The 16787-nt window shown below is 41.4% G+C and overlaps 1 protein-coding gene across 1 annotated transcript; it reads right to left on the bottom strand.

Annotated features, from left to right (window-relative positions):
• Positions 1-1309: 1309 nt before the first annotated feature.
• Positions 1310-10058, bottom strand: RBBP7 (RB binding protein 7, chromatin remodeling factor). Its single transcript, XM_026120783.2, has 12 exons — positions 9801-10058; positions 9269-9413; positions 7186-7328; positions 6527-6700; positions 6102-6217; positions 5322-5482; positions 4729-4855; positions 4558-4635; positions 3939-4015; positions 3446-3503; positions 2592-2702; positions 1310-1784 (listed from the first exon to the last, which is right to left on the bottom strand). The coding sequence occupies exons 1-12, from the start codon at positions 9814-9816 to the stop codon at positions 1716-1718; spliced, it is 1275 nt and encodes a 424-aa protein (XP_025976568.1). The 5' UTR covers positions 9817-10058; the 3' UTR covers positions 1310-1715.
• Between the last annotated feature and the right edge of the window lie 6729 nt (positions 10059-16787).

Genomic DNA, 16787 nt, shown 5'->3' with positions numbered 1-16787 from the left:
GACTGCATTGTGGAAGGGAACTAGTCCTTTTAGTGACATGGTGAGGAAGAAAATACTGACCCACGGATGCTGAGAGTTATATTCCAGCTAACACCTGCTGCATTTATCCTGGAAAGATCTAGCTTTAGCTAACCAGTAATCAATGTTACAGTACTAGTACCTAATTGTTTCATGCAAATGCAGTTCACTCAGTTTTTCAGATTCATCTTTTATTCCTTCCCACCCCACTCTCAAGCATCAACCCTTACAAGAATGGGATGCAATATTTAAGCTAGTCTACAAGATTCATGGAGCATCCAAGCTACTTATTTTCCACACATAACACAGAGAGGAGTCAAATCAAAATACCTACCCCTTCAAATCTCACCCTTAAAAATGGAAACGTTTACCCCAAATAGCAACTTTCCCTTAGCTAACAGTAGTTTGAGATAGGCAACTTGAGTGCTGTAGCCTACTAACTTGTTCAAATTCAAGACAATGGTACGCTATGCATCAGAGGAAGTAACATTTTCACAATCAAAAACTGCATTTTCAGCATCAGCCACCCAAACCTTTGGATTTCTTTCAGAATAAACAGAAAGAGCAATACAGCTAATGATTTGTTTAATCTTGAGACCTCTTTTAAATAACTAAAAGCTTTGATTTGAAGTTGAACTTGAACTCATCAACAGACACTGACTTTTATATAACTTGCCTCTAGAACCATGGTAAATATGAAGATCTGTTAATTCAAGATGATCCAAGTCCTCCAGCCTGCTTTCAGGCAGCAGAGATTTAGAAGCTAGCAGTATGTTTGTCTTATATCCGTGTAGGTATTAATGTGTTTTAGACAGCTGCCTGATCCCCTTCACATCATTTTAATCAAAGAAAGCTACAAGACATCTTTAAAAACAGGTGATAGCAATTTATTGAGACAGCACTGCCATCTTAGCAGATAAAAGAAGAATAGCTTAGAGGACAGTGCTTCCACTGCTACTCCACAAAAAGCAGTTACTTCAGTTTGCTCAAGACTTACCCTTGGACTTCAAGGGAGCCTGACTGGTCAGTCTTGGGTATTCCCTAAACAGGTTTCTATACCAGACAGCTTCTTCCTGCTTGTGAGGAATGCATCTGTTTTCTCCAAATTTTTCATATCAGCAAGACAATTCTCTCTCTAGACCCTTAATTATGCAGTAAGATATAAACTCAGAATTATATACCTTTATTATCTGCAGAAGTTAAATAAGACTCCTTTCTATTATGAGACTTTTATATTCAAGCAAAAGGACATTCACCTTATGTCAACAGACAACAGTTAAACACACCAAACTTTATTTAATAAATTTTATTTATGCAAAGCCAATCAAAGTATTGTGCAAAAGTGAAAAGCTCTTTTTACATAGTGATAAAAACTTTTATTTGAAATTTTATTGTGGGAAGAGTGAGGATTTAACTGTTTTATTTACAGGAAGCTACTGAGTCTGTTTAAAAATATAGACATAGATATTCAGTCACTCTCATCTTCCCTAAAAGCTAAATGCTGTACAGTATACAATAGCGCAGAGTGCCCAAGTAACCAAGGATATCCCATTACAACTTGACTATACAAGCTTTTTGTGCCTGACAAAAATCAAGCATTGGGTAAAAGCATTACATCCAGACAAGAATATTCTTAATGTTATAGTAGTCAAATTATATTACTATGCCACACCCAGTATTTCCTTAAGGAAGAAAAGTTATGTTCCTTGACCTTCCAGTTCTGCTGCCGCTATATCTGGTTCTTCGTCATTGTAAATGTTTTCTGCCTAAAGACACAAAGTATTTCATTACAAGTGGTAGACAGATCTTGTTTTTAAAGAGTCTTCTACACTTATGGCAGTAAAACCATGATAATCCCAAGAAGGTACAGAGATCATCCTCTTCTTAAGGAGACCCTCTCCCTGCCTTTTCTTATAGGGCAGACAACTGTAGGAATGTATGTACAATGGCTAGACATCAGCAGTTGTCTTCCTGCATTATCTTATTTCAGTAGGATGAACTTTATCCTTTTACTTCTTTACCATAGACATTCAGTCCTGTGATTTATTTCAACCCCAGCTTGAACACACATGACAAGAACACATATTTTAAAAGTGGAAAGACCAGCCTGTGACACACATTTAAGTCTGTTATAGTCTGACCTAAAGACAAGACTTCAATTATTCTCAAGTGGTTTTATTCTGTCTTTATAGGGATTTGACCAATCATGCTGCAATGTAAAAATCATACAAACTATACGCAGAGCTAGAAGGCATCTGGGTTCACAGTCAACAGTTCGACAAGAAAACAAGTCCTGGGTAGCATCAGATAGAAGTCTGCAATTGCCACATGTATTCTTAATATTAATTAGTACCTAAGACTTGGAGAAAAAAATTAATCACCAGTTTTATTTAACAGCATTGTTTTAGCCTTTTTCTTTTGAAAGTCATACTCCCCATTCAAATAGTACAAAAAAATACAGAGGAAAGACTCCTTTCAGTCATTGAAGACACAAGCTGTTCTAAGGACAAGCCATCTTGGTTTAATTTATGTAATCAGCTTCAAAGAAACTCAAGAGTTGTTTTGACACTCACCATTTGCCATATTTGCATTATGTTGTCCTCCGATACAGAACAGATTACCCAAGGCTCATTAGGATTCCAACTGAAATCTGAAATTTTGGCAGTGTGTCCTCCATGAATAAACTGTTAGAGCAAACAAATGAAAAAAACTTCAGTGAGCTATTTAATCTCTAGAGAAAGTCTGCTTAAATCCAAGATTCAGAAGTTAAGTTCATTATACTAATCACTACACAAAGAAGGAAAGCTTGCTACTAGACATTCACAATATAGGTGCAAAGGTGTGTATGAAATAATATATTCCATTCACTACTTACAGACATGAATGAAATTACTGAGACAGCATTTAAAGAGACAGCTCATTATTATAGCAACAACTGATGGACATCCTTGAAATGGTGCCACTTCACACAGAGTTGGACAGCCATGAATACCCGTTTTCTCATCTAATCATATAAGTAGTTATATAGTTACACAGGAAATGGGGAAGTCAGCTATAAGCTAAGCATTTCTAACTCTTTGTTTCCTAAAGAAACGAAACAAAGTCTTTGACTCCCTACAACAGTAAGATCAGCTATATAGGCCCTCGCCAGTCTAATGCAAAATAACAAACTTGAGGCCTTGGCTTTACATGCTTTAGTTATAAACGAGTGCTGACAAGCACATGGTCAAACTCTGAGTATGGTCAACATCAAAGATGTTTTGCACATCTTCGGACATGTCCGAAGAGCTTTGAAAACTACTGCCTTCCAAATAGGACAGAAAACACCTACTGCTAGTTAGAACAATGGATTAGTAATCAGGGAGGTGAGAAAGTTCAGAAGATTACTGCAGTAATCAGCCAGTCGTCAATTTAAACAAAAGCATACCAAGAGTTCAGGAGGCCCATCTTCTGCATCCTCTGCAGACTGCTCTTCTCCAATTTTACTGTAAGAAAGTAGTTTATACCTTTTATTAACAACAAAAATTGCATCCCATATCAGTGTAACTGACTAGTTCCTAGTATTTGCTGCCAGTGCTTGCTTTTACTATTTGTTTCTCTCACTGTCAAAGAATTATAAGCCTCAGGTACAGAGTATCAATTGCTTGGTGTTATTGCTACTGAAATGTGAAGAACCTTGAGGCAGGAATCACTTATTACTATAGATAATAAAAGACAATAAAAACAATTACATCAGCTAAAAATCTTCATAGAAAAGTAAAGTTAGAAATACTGTGTTGTTTCTACTGTAAACCTAGTCTGAGTTAACTAATCAAGCAAAACTAGAGAACCACACAAATGAAGTCTACCAAATAAAGTAGGTCTGCTGTCTTGTATTACCTTCTGTTCATAGATATTAAATGAAAGGAATTGCTCTTCACCTTAGATCCCACACATTAAGCCGACGATCAGTACCACTTGAAGCAAGAATTGTTTCATTATGAGGGGACCAGTGAACCTATTGAAAGACAACAACTTGACTGGAGCACAGTTACTGACTTCTAATGCATATCGTGACCATTAATTTTCAACAACTAAACTCAGTGAGTTAGTTTCTTCCAGCAGAAAGGATGTCCTAGAGCCCAAATAGGGCACTTCAGATTTCTTGAAGTGAACAGCTAACATCATTTCCCTGCTAGGGATTTACCATATCACAAAACTTAAGTGCCTAAAAGTCACTATTACTTGCACACCACAGTATTAGATTTGAACCTACATCCTCTCTATAGTGGGACACTTTAGAGATACCTCCTAGCCATACTGAGGAGCTGTAAGCTCCCAGTATTTTTTTAAATGGTAAGTTGTTGGCTACTTGCTTCAAAATAAAGTGGGGTTGGGTAGAAATACTTGGTTCAATAAATACAGACAGTACCATAATTAAGTATTCCATGTTGAATAATCTAGTTATTGAGGCCAGTCACTACACAAAAATCCACCTGTTTTTGTCCAAGTCACTACTTTTCTCGTTTTTGTTACAGGCTGTGAGAAAAGTTTACCCACCTGAAAAATTTCATCCTTATGAGACTCAAAAGAATGAAGTTTCAATTTTAAGTTTCGAAGATCCCACAAAGCCACGGTCTGGGAAAACGAATAACAAACTGTTTATACTATAATGTCTGTAGAACTGCTATCTAGAATACATATAAATGTAAAGTATACACAAGCAAAAACCTTGTCAGCAGAACCAGTTGCTAGAATAAACTCGCTGTAAGGATTGAAGGACAGACAGTTGACCTCAGCTGTGTGGGCATCTACACAGTGACTTGGCTTGGATGTAGTATTAGATCTTGTATCCCAACTGTCAGGATAAAGGTTTGGGGGAGGAGGAGAGCAGGGTCAGGGAGGAGAGACACAAAACAAAAAAAAGGAGTCAGAAGAAAACAAGTGATTTTTTCAGAGAGCTTCCCCCAGCCTAACCTAAGCCACCCTAGGTTTATAATTACTTACACTAGTCTGAACCCACAGTTTTTAATCCAAAACCTTTAAGAACTTTGTGACTGTTGTACATAGAAAGTACATTAATAGTTCACATCAGAAAGCTGAAATACATATTAATTCCATTTTATTCCCCCCCCGCAATGTGTGCACATTAAACAATATGCAGATTTCTGAGATCCTGCAGCATTACTACCATTGATAACATTTGAGAGAGGCATTAAACCATTTCAGAATTCAGATTTTTATAATAATCCAGAAGTGCTCTGGAACAGTCCACTGACGGCACACAGCAGGTGCTACTCAAAAACTGCTTAACCCCAACTTACATCATCAGCTTCTGATCATCAGCCACAGATCCAAACAGAGATTCATGGAGGAGATGCCATGCCACGTCTTCTACAACTGCAGAGTGCCCGGTAAAGATTGCTTTTGCATCAACAATTTTGCCTTCTTTTGGTCCTGCACTTATATCCCACAAACAGACAGTCTGCAAATAAGAGCCATATTTTGTTGCTATGGAAGTTTTAACTGTATTACCTTTCAAAAAAAAAAAGTCGCATTTGATGTACATATAGAGAGATGACGTTCCTGAAACAGTATTTGTTTTTAAAAAGGAACATCTACTATGCAGTAAGTGGAAACTCATCTGAGCTACATGATCTGTTTTCTGCAGGTTCAAGGCCCAAAGATTATTTCCAAGAAGGTCACAAAAGCAATTTACAAAAAGCATCCCTATTCCAGTAGCCTGCATTTCACTTGTGAAGCCACAAAGAAATTTGTTAGGTCTTAGTTCAATCTGATATTAATCTTTTGAGTCTTACTAATTTTATGGCCTCAGATCTAAACCATTCTGCCACTTCACCCAGAACGTGATGCAAACTGGTTGTTAATTACAGAAAGAAAAAACCAAAACACCCACATACCACACACAAACAACTCACACACACCACACATGCAGCTGACTACAGCCTTCAGAAATGTTAGAATGCTGAACTATATGGGAGCTTCCCCAAGTAACAATGTAAAGCTATAGCAACCCAGTTTTTCCCTAATTATTTATTACAGCATAAATTAGTATATTTTAGGGAGAAGATGTTTGTTTTTACATGATCATCTGATGCACTCAGAAGATGTCCACTCAAATTGGAGTTCCATGATAAACCATATCCTTCTTTTTGGTGCCCTCTTAATCTAAGGTCAGGATTGCACTCTCCACTCGTGTCTGAAAGAAGAAATTCCTTTCATGTAGCTTAATCCTTCACATCAATCCATATGAGCATCATTATTCCTTAAGAACTTTGTTTTCAGTTGCAGAAATTGTATTTTATGCATCAAATTCATAGGAAAACGCTGCTTTTGTAGAGACTGAGTTATGATATTAAACATAAACAGGCAGCTAGAGTCATTGAAGAACTGGGCCTTCATACTCTGATTCCAGAGCCCATGATCTCTCCTCCCACTTACTGTCAAATACAAGTTTATTCCTCAATGCCAAGAGACATTTTGCACAATTTCAAGGAATTTGACAAACCTGGTTTTGAAGGATGTTTAGTGTAGTCAAATACCAACACATCAGCAGATGGTGTTTTTGTAGCAATGATGGAGGGATTCTGAGGCATGTAACGAGCACGATTTACTTCACCTTCGTGGTTGATTTTAATCTCCGTTTCAATTTTGCCAGTCACCGATCCAAAGCCACCAAACTCTGTATTTGTCATAAAAAGGTCAGTTTATCACATCAGTTTTTTTTAAAAAAAATGTGTTAAGCAGCACTTCAGGCCTCCCCCCAATTCAAGAAGCAGTGGTAAGCATCTTAACAGAGCAATACAATAACGTCTATGAAAGGCTAGCACCACATGGCACCACAGCATTAACATTTAAAATATTCTGAATCCTCTGATACAAATTCCTTGAGTACTAGTCTATTCAAGCTAGATGCATGTCAATCTTCATCAAAACTGACAGATCTAGTACAGATGCTGACAATGCATACCACAATCTTACTTAAATTCTTTTGAAACAAGTAATTTCTTTTTTTTTTTTAGATTGCTATTAATAATGTAGAATTAGTGCAAACTAATGTACAACCATGTCAGCTTTACTACTCAAGATCAAGTCAGAGTACCATTGGACAGGATATCTGTTAATACTACTGCTAAAACACCATCTAACAACGCATGCAGAGCCCACCTCCTTTTTCACTGTCATACTGAGAAGCGTCAAATTGATCGTCATTGGGAATCTGGACTCTTGCAACAACCAGGTGGTTCTGCTCATCAGAGGTGTGTGTTCCCAAAACCAGCCAGTGTAGAGCATAATCCTTTCCTTCTGGCCTGTTTAGAGTAATAAAAAAAAAACAAAAAACACAGAATAAAATTAAAACGCTTAGTTCCAGAGGTTTGTTGGTTAGTGTCAGTAACACTGAAGATCCAAACTTCTTCAGGATGCTTTAAAAACAAAACAAACCCACAGAAAACAGACTCAAGTAAGAGATCCCTTCCTTTACCACAACAGACTTGTGAATTAGTAAGTGAATTAAATTATTTGACACAAGCAAGCCAACAGTGACAACAGAAGTCAGTAAACACTGACACTATTGCTTGAATAAGATAATTAAGGTTTGCCCAGTAATTACAGGCAATATTAGTACCTTCTCCTATTTTTAATTCTCCTTGCAATCTCATAGTATCAATTTAGAAGACAATCAATTCTATGTTTTATAAAAAACAAACTGAGAAAAGCAGCAACCTCTTTCAGTTAATTTCCTTTCAATAAACTTTTACCAGTTGGTATTTTATTAGTTTTCAGAAGTTCATTTTTAAACACTGCACAAATCCTAGCTAACTGTAATTAAATCCCTTTTGATCATTAAATGCAGTATTTAGTAATAAGGGAAAGGTCAGAGAGACAGTGTCATGTATCTGCAAACAGAAAGTTAGAACACTCAAATGAAAACAAGCAACTTCTGCATTCCTGAAAGCAATAAATTAATTTTGCTGTCTGAACCCAAGCAAAGAATAAACAGAAATCATATGCACAGTCAAAAAACACTATAGGTACTACACATCTTCCAAGGCATCATCATACATTGAGGGGGAAGTAAAAAAAAATAAAAAATAAAATACAAAACACACAATGCACACACACTTACTTGTATCAGGAATAGGTGTCCCATCATGTCAGGTGCCATACAAAGAGACAGTCCTTGCCTTAAATGGCTTACATATTTTGACACTGGATAATTGGAAATATCAGGTTTTTAACTGAATATTAAGTCAATCTGCAAAATACGAGGCAAGCAGAAGTGTTCCTCATAAGGGCTCCATACCCTCAAAAAAGATTCCCCACTTCATTTTCTCCATACCATGATTAGTTAGTTCACGTCTCTCCACATCTTCCCCAAACATTCTGGCACACAAAATTAAGTGATCCTCTAACCACCAAGTACAACACCACTTACGTCAATGGAATTTTACAGAGGAAAGAGACTGTCCTCTGATTATTGCAAGAACTTTAAGGGTAAGATATTTTAAAGCCAAGCTGTATCCAGGATACAGTAGCATGAAGGACCCAGTACCTGTCCATTAGCTTTATGGAGTCCTGATTGGTTATTCTGACAATTTAAGTTTTCTAGTAGCTGGCACATGAATGGAACCTATTCCTATCTTAAAAGTTCTTTAAGAAATTAACCAGCTACCCTACAAACTTTTAGGGGGAGGTAGAAGAATGGCAAAATTAGAATATCTGAGATTAACAATGGCAGGGACAGAACTAGGATATTAAGGGCCACAGTCTTATTAAAACAATATCCCCTTAAATATGGCCAAACCAGAAAAAAAAAAAAAGGAAGAGGTATTTTATCTTCTACAGAACAGCAATCAGTAATGCAGATGAGGAAAAACATTCTTCATGTAAGATTTAGTAAATTCTTTCCCTGAATAGAAGTTACTATAGAACAGCTAGGTGTCTTATATATCAATTTAAAAAAAAAAAAGTACAGAAGACTTCCTCCCTCTCATCTCAAGGCAGGTCTTGCTCTGTTAGGCTACAGTTCTCTACAGTATTAATTTGTAGCTTTTTTCCCCTCAAAGAGTCTGTCTATCTAAAGGGTTTTGAGAGTTTTAAGTAAATTAAACTCTTACAAACTGAGAGAGGAGTATAATCCAAACTATTCTAGTCACTTGTGGTTCTACCTTCAAATTACCTAGCAGACATTGTGCACAGACACCAAAAGAGCAGCAGAACAAGGAAGCTCTCCCTCCCCTTCTCTCACCTGGTCACATCAGGCAACCACTGGACGGTGAGGCTGGGCCACTCCAGGGCGTGTGTCATCACCAGGTCGTACAAGAAGGGGGTGTTCTTCTTCCAGATCTTGTACTCCTCGCTGATGACGCGCTCCTCCACCGTGTCCTCCAGCGCTGGGCGGGGGGCGGGCGGGGAGGAGCCAACGGCTCAGCGCGCGCCGAGCCAGGCGGGGGCGGCACCGCCACGCGCCGGCGGCGGTTGCGGAGGGAGGCGCCGCCGGGGGGGAGGGGGGAAGCAGAGCGAGGGGGAGGCGCTGCCACGCACCGGGGTCGGTGGGGGGGGGGGGGGGGCGAGGGGAGGCGAAGCCCTCTGAGGGCAGCCAGAAGGAAACCGACACTTACCCCCGCCCCGCCACCGCCAAGCCAGGAGCCCCCGGGAGAAGGGCCCCGTGAGCCGCCGCGCCGCCCGCGCCCTCCCAGCTCCCGCCCCGCTCCGCTCGGCTCCCCTCGCCCCGCCGCCGCCCCACACAGCCCAGGGAGAAGGAGGCGGGGGTCTCCTACCTTCCTTGCTCGCCATTTTGGGCGTACGTGTGAGCGAGCGCGCGCGCAGATGAAGTGAGGGGGCAGGAGATAACGGCTAGCGGCGGGCAAGGGGGGAAGGGGGCGCAGCTCGCGCCGCAGGTGAGGACTCGGCGGCGCTACCGCTTCTGCGGCCGCTCCCGCGCGAGACGCCCCGCCGCTCCCCGCCGCCTTCCAACCCGCGCCTCGCGACGCCGCGCATGCGCTGCCGCCCCGGCCTCCCGCCGCGCCCGCAACGCCACCGCCCACCGCGGCGGCCAATGAGGAGGGCGAGAGGGCTGCGCGCGCGCGCGCGGGCTCCACGGCTGGCGCCAGGCGGGGCCGCGAGTCGGTCGGCGGGCTGTGGTGAGGTGCCGGCGCGTGCCAGGCACACGCGCGGGGCGGGGCGCGGGGCCCCTAACGGTCGGGAGCGGCAGCCGGAGCTCCTCGACCCCGCGGATCCCCTGCGAGGGCGGGAATGGGGGGGGCTGCTGCGTGACAGACGTGTCTGAGGGGCTCTGGACTTTTCCCGGCCAGCCGAAATTCGCCTTCCTTGTCCCGGAGAGCGCTTGAACTCGGCCCGGAGTCCGGGTCCGCTCTCGCAGCGGGCAGTCGCTACGCCCAGGCGTGCCCGTGTTACGGACGGGTCCCCGGGCTCTACCGGGTGGGTTACCGAGGGCGGGGAGGAGCCAGGGTTTGGTACAAGTGCGCGGGTTTTTATTCAGAAGAAGGTGAGATTGGCGTGGACATGTTTATGCCACGAGGTGGGGCTTTAAGTAAAATAAACCACTGACAATACTGCCGGGAGAGTTATTAAATGGTTTTTGTTGCTCTTTAGCCGCATTTAAAGGCGGTACAGAGCAACCTGCCAGCTCATTTCAAAAATTGCCTCAGAACATCTGAAACAAGCTGAGTTCATCCTGCGGAGATACGCAAAGGGAGCATGCATTAAACGCATGAATTTGATGTTCATGATCTGTTCACTAAGAATTTGAAATGGCTAAAAAGATAACATTTAGAAAAAGGACATATTTGCTACCGAGAAGCCCCCTTACAAGCTGTTCAGAGTCATGCGTAATGCAGCATGAGATATAGACCCCACGTTCAATAATTGGTTTAGCCATTTGGGCAATACTCCAAGGAAAATCCTGGCACACAGTTCTGGCAGCCACACGGTGCCCCTGGGCTGCAGGCACCATTACTGCAGAGCGCACAAGCACTTTCCCTTTTAATAGCACAGAAGAACAAATGTGGGTACTGCCAGAAATCAAAATGGGATGCACTACCAACAGTACCGCTGTAGAGGATCACAGTACCAAAATATTATTCACAAATATGATTTATGCTGATCTTCCCAGGAGAGGAGTAAAATAAAAATTCAAAATTCTGAAAGTATTAAAATCTGTACAGTACTCAGGAGTGGATAAAAAATGAAAACATTATTATGGCTCTCTTCCTTATCTTACTTGTTAACTGCAACTCTAAGGCAGACTTACTGAATATGGAATCATTGATTGCACATTGGAAGTGGAAACTGGGAAACAGAAGTGATAATGGGACTTAACTCATTTATCAGTTTTCATGAGCAGAATTCTGGGTACATCCAGAAAGGAGGAGTAGTGCAGTCAACAAGAAGAAAAATGAAAACAAAATGACTCTTTCTACAGAAATGCCCAAAATAAAAGATATTCCCTTTTACCAATCAGAGTTGGTAATTTAGTTGTTAAAAGAGAAAAGAACAGCCGACGTATTTAACATAAGTTAAAAAACAATCTCAGCAGGAATGAAAAATAGACGTTAGTCTTATGTAAACAAACAGAGTTAGCTAAGTTCAGGACATTACGGGGTTAGAGGGGATAAAGAAGGGAACGAAGTAGGGAGAGTGGGGAGACGTGCAAGATTGCAATGTGCAGTTCAGCGGTCTGAGCAGGAGGTGGCACTACTTTGACACCAGACAGCTGCATGCGGGCTGCAGAGCAAAGCCATGCAGCGAGAGAAGTAGTCTGAACTCCTTGCACAAGAAGCAGGGTCTGACCGCAGAAGTTTGTTTCTTTCTTTGCTCGGTGTCGGTTACACCGTATTCTGGTCCATGGTCCACAATGCATGTGTATTTGGGGCGTTGGTAGTAAAATGAAATTTTCTTGGAGATCCACCAACTATCAGGCAGCCTCTATATACTTGAAACAAACTTAGGTACAACAGCAAAGAATGGTGGTAGACGTTATTTAGTATGCCTTAACTAATAAGCCCTAAATTTCACTACAAACTCAGATATCAAGCCCACTTTACCGCTCGAAAAATATAGGTAAAAATGATTACAGAGACCACTACTAAATAGTTTCTATTTTTCAACAATGGTGTTGAGGATATGTTGTTTTATTTTGCTACAAAAATACCTATTTGAAAGATATTTCGGCTGCAATAAAGGCATGCAAATAAACAACTGCATTCCTGAATCCCCACTCACATAATAGCAGTCAAATTTACAAAGGTTTTAAACGCTACAGTTGTCTATTAGGGTCTGTAGTACTGTCTGACTACTGTGGTGAGTGACACAGCTTCTTTTAAGCAGTCACATACACATCAAATGTATGGCTTTGACATACATTTCACACTCAACCTTTCTGTTCTCTTCTCTGTTTCAGCTACTACTAACCAAAAGGCCATTTAATTAAACTGCTTTCTATTCAGCTTGAATAAACAGCACTTGGCACATAAAATAGCCTTAACCAGAGCAGATCTTGAGGGCAGCTAATAGCATCTTCCAACAGAATAATGGTAATAAAGGCAGTTAGGAGTCAGGCTAAATTCTCCCAAATGTCCCTAAAAATTCAGAGGAACATTCTGCTTCCACATTGCATGAGTTCTTTTATCATGTGATGACTTAAAGTCTTTTGATCAATGCTTGCTTTGGTATTAAACTCAGTAAGCAGAATCCTGTATTGCTAAGGCCTTGAGCCCCAGAAGGGGCTGAAATTAGCTCTGTAGTGGAGTTCATTGTGCTCAGCTAGCAATATAGTGGCAAGAGAGAAGGAAATGCACAGCCAAGTAAGAGCCAGCATTTTTATATTAACTCTGTGAGGAACTCCTCATGGGCTGAGCCTTCCATGGTCTGGACTCCAGTTTTTCAAAGAAGGAATCCAGTTATGGAAAATGTTTATGTCTAGGAGAGACTGGGGAGCGCAGAGGCTAGTAATAACAACCAAAGGTTGTAGCATGGGAGTTGGAGGAGAAGGCTGAGATAGACAGCCAGCTCCTCAAACAGGAAGCATTTGTAATGAACCATTCCTTCATAGGCCAGAGTGTTGAAAAACAGAAATGTTCTGGTGAAGAAGCCATATATTAATCTTCTTGAACCTGCACAAGTTGGAATTAAAGCTATGTATGGCTTACTTACTGAAAATGAGAATTTTGTTGAATTAATTGGAAGCCACGGAATAATCTGCTACATAGGAATGCACTAATGAGTATGTTAACACAGACACAGGACCTTGATCATACAAGATAAGTTACCAACTTGCTTTTGGCAACACTTACTAGTTTTGATATCTGCTGCCAAGTATGTGTCTAAACCTACAAAGTGCTGAGGCCTTCCTAAAATGCTAGGAGAGTGAAGACTGAGCTTTTCATAGTCTTGAGTGTTGTTACAGAGTGTTGATCTGTTAAAACTCAGATATTGAACAAAGGAAATCTCTGTCAGGCTTTTTGGCTCTAAGTGAGCTCTGTTATCTCTGACTGAAGTTTAACTATGTGGCCCCTTGAAGGATTAAGCCAATATGAGAATTTGGGTGGGATATTGTGTGTGCATTTTGCTGTAAACAGCAGTGGGTTTTTTGCCACTGCTTGCCTGGAATATGATTGGCAAATTTTGGAAGACTCAGTATAGACTCTGCAAGTCAAGTTGCATTTTAGTGGGCTATGAGAAGTAGTACCAGTTTTGGTGAACAACATCTGTTACACCTGTTTGTCAAAGTCATCTCTGAGTGACCTGTGCAATTGTCTTCTCCTTCATTAGCGATTATATTTGCACACAGACAAATTTTCTTTTAACTTATATGCAGGCACACCAATAATCCTGGTATTAAGTGCTTTTCACCCATCAGGATTGCTATGAAAAAGAGAGTTTATAAACATTACAACTATCAAAGAATGCATATCAGCCACTTAAAGCTGGCTATTTGCAATTCATCAGCATGGTCATATCTGTGACCAAACATTTAAAACATATCCTTTGATTCCAATGCTTTGTAAGGGAAATAATTATCGAAGGCCATTGTTCATCACATTCAGTAAGTTTAAAATAGATGATAGATTAGTTGTGAGGTACAGCAGTGACTTGAATCATAAGCTTTATTTTATTAAGCTATACTTCTTTCAAACCTAAGCATGAAATACTGCATTTTCATTTCAGTAAAAAAAAAAAAAAAGAAAAAAAAAGAAACCTCTGTCATCTGCATCCTTGATTGTATGTTCTGCATTGTGCATCAAATTGCCAGATATACTTGCGAGGAATTATCCACACTTAGTAATTTTCAGCGTGAAGACATGTGCTGATTTATTACTCTGCAAAGAATTAGCTGGCTTGCTGATGCTTACAGCTTATACATTATGCAGAGTAGATGAATGTTCAGCTCAGCAAGTAGACGTAGGTATTACCATGAATGACCATCTCAATTAGAAAATTGTTTAAAGGCAATCAAGTCTGCACAAAAACTCAAAAGTGCACACCAGAGAAGTAAAATAGCAGCCACAGCATTTAGTATTCTCTAATACGTTTACTATCATTGCATAGTCTTGAAGGTTTGCTTGGAATAAAGCATCATGTTCATCAAACATGCAGATAAGCAAAGAATGCCTCAGATAAACTGCTGCAAACATCCATTCAGAATTTCCTGAAATGTGACTGCATCATTTTTCCCACTGTTTATCCATTATTTCTTTGTATTTACCTAGTGATTATTATCTCCCCAGCATAAATCTCACCTAATCAGTACCCTGCCATTGCAGAAGATATTGACCTGTAGCAATGTTTTGGAATTTCTTGTTCTCCGTCTGTGACATGCAGTTTGGGGTTTGTCTAATGCAAAAACAGCACGTTTCTGGTGGTTCACTTCTGCATAGGAAGCTTAGCTTGTGTCAGGGCCCTGAGGGCACCAACAGGCCTTGCTGGCCCTGACCCTGAGCAGCCTCACCTTGGGCCTCCGCCCATCCCCTGCCTAAAGGCACAGGAGCCCCAATCCAGGGCCACTACTCCCTGCCCCAGCAATGCCATAGCAGTGTCAGTCTCCAGCTCAGCTGCAGTGTACCCTGCCTGGCCATGGGCCCTGCTGATCCAGACCCCAATCCACAGGCTTACTGCCTGGCTGGGCCTTGCCTGGCTGTGTCTGACCCCAATTAGCCTCACTAGGCCTAATTCAGACCTCAGTCCCTAGCCTCATCCCAGCCTCATCCCCATGAAGGTGTCTGATGCCCGGGACTGGGGCTGCCTCCTACTGCCCCTGGCTGCCCTGCTCCCTCATGGGGTGGTGGGATGGGCCCTGGCTGGCGAGGCCCTGCCCTGCCACCATGGGGAGCCTCCATGGCTCCCAAGCGCTCCGGCACCCAGGGAGCTGACAGCTCTTGTGGCACCCTGACAGTTTGGTTGCAAGTGTTTCATCCTGAAATGCAGCACTGGAATGCTGCATAGACATGCAAATCATAGCTTTTGCTTTGCAACGTATCAGGTACATTCATAGGAGATTATTCCCTATACTTAAAGGAAGTCATGATGCATTCAGAGATACATATCCAGTATTGTGGGCCAATAATCTCCTTGCATCTTCTAGGCCTAGGGTAAGGTGGAATTGTTCCCACATATTACAATGCCGTAGAAAGAATTCATAATCTGCCAGGTTTTGGATAACTAGCGTCATTCTCACACTGTCAACTAACCATTGTAGAATGTATTGAACTTCATGTTGCAACTGAGCAGGCATCCTATGGCAGTCTGTCTCGTGCATTCCTCCAGTACTCAGGAATGTACAGCATTTTACCTTTGGCTTAGAATATGTCTACATGGTAAGTCGTGGGAAAACTAAAATTGTGCTCATATAGCAAGCCCTCCCCAGAAGAAAAGAACATTAAGATGGCACTAAGCCCAAAATAAGTTCTGTCCCGCTGAACACTTTTCTCTTGCTTGCCGTGGGCATGGCAGCATTCCCTCAGCACTTTGCCCTGCTGGGCTATTTCTGTCCTCTGCGGCATTTGCTTATCATTTTCTATGCATTTTTTAGTAATTCATATAGAATGGTAGGTAAATTCTCTGAATCATAGGTAACAGCAGTTATGTAGCTGGCTTGATACATTTTTATTAATTTTACATGGAATAGTGGAACTGATTGAATTATTGGAGGTCAGGGGGATTTGTCAATGGTTTTTGACATGTCATCTTGTGAAACAGTGCTACAGCATGTGCTGTTTTGCATGCTATAAATTTCCAGGAGGATGTGGGGTGTGCTTTCATCATATATTTTGTTGTAGTCCTGCAGCCCAGACAGATTATTGCCTAAATGTGGAGTTTGAAGACCTGTAGGTATACCAAAGGAAATGAAAAAGAAGGTTTTAGTCTGCAGAAAATACTTTGGCTTTTAGATAGAAATAGTAGACCTGCAAATTTTACAACGATCTTTTATTTCCCTGAAAGTACAAGTGCTTAAATGAGGGCCAACAGGGGTTTTCAGTAAAATGGAAGGAGACATCTCATTTCCAAGGCTTCCAGCGTTTGGCTCAGTTCAATGAAGTTCCTCATTACATGTTGTCTTGGCCTTTCCCCTTGTGATCTCAGAGGAATTTGGGGGGCTAGAATGGAGTAGCTCCAAGCCCATGTCTGAGGCACAGGGATCAGAGGAGACTGTGATCCAGAAGCTGCAGTTTTCAGTTATGTGGGAGGGAGTCAAGGCAAACTGCTGCTCTCAACAATGAGCTGAAGCTTAGTGAGTGTAGTAAAGCATA

The sequence above is a fragment of the Dromaius novaehollandiae genome, chromosome 1, assembly GCF_036370855.1.
Source record: "Dromaius novaehollandiae isolate bDroNov1 chromosome 1, bDroNov1.hap1, whole genome shotgun sequence".
Taxonomy (NCBI): Eukaryota; Metazoa; Chordata; class Aves; order Casuariiformes; family Dromaiidae; genus Dromaius; species Dromaius novaehollandiae.
Note: the sequence above shows the minus strand (reverse complement) of the source record. Positions and strands in the feature narration are given on the sequence as shown.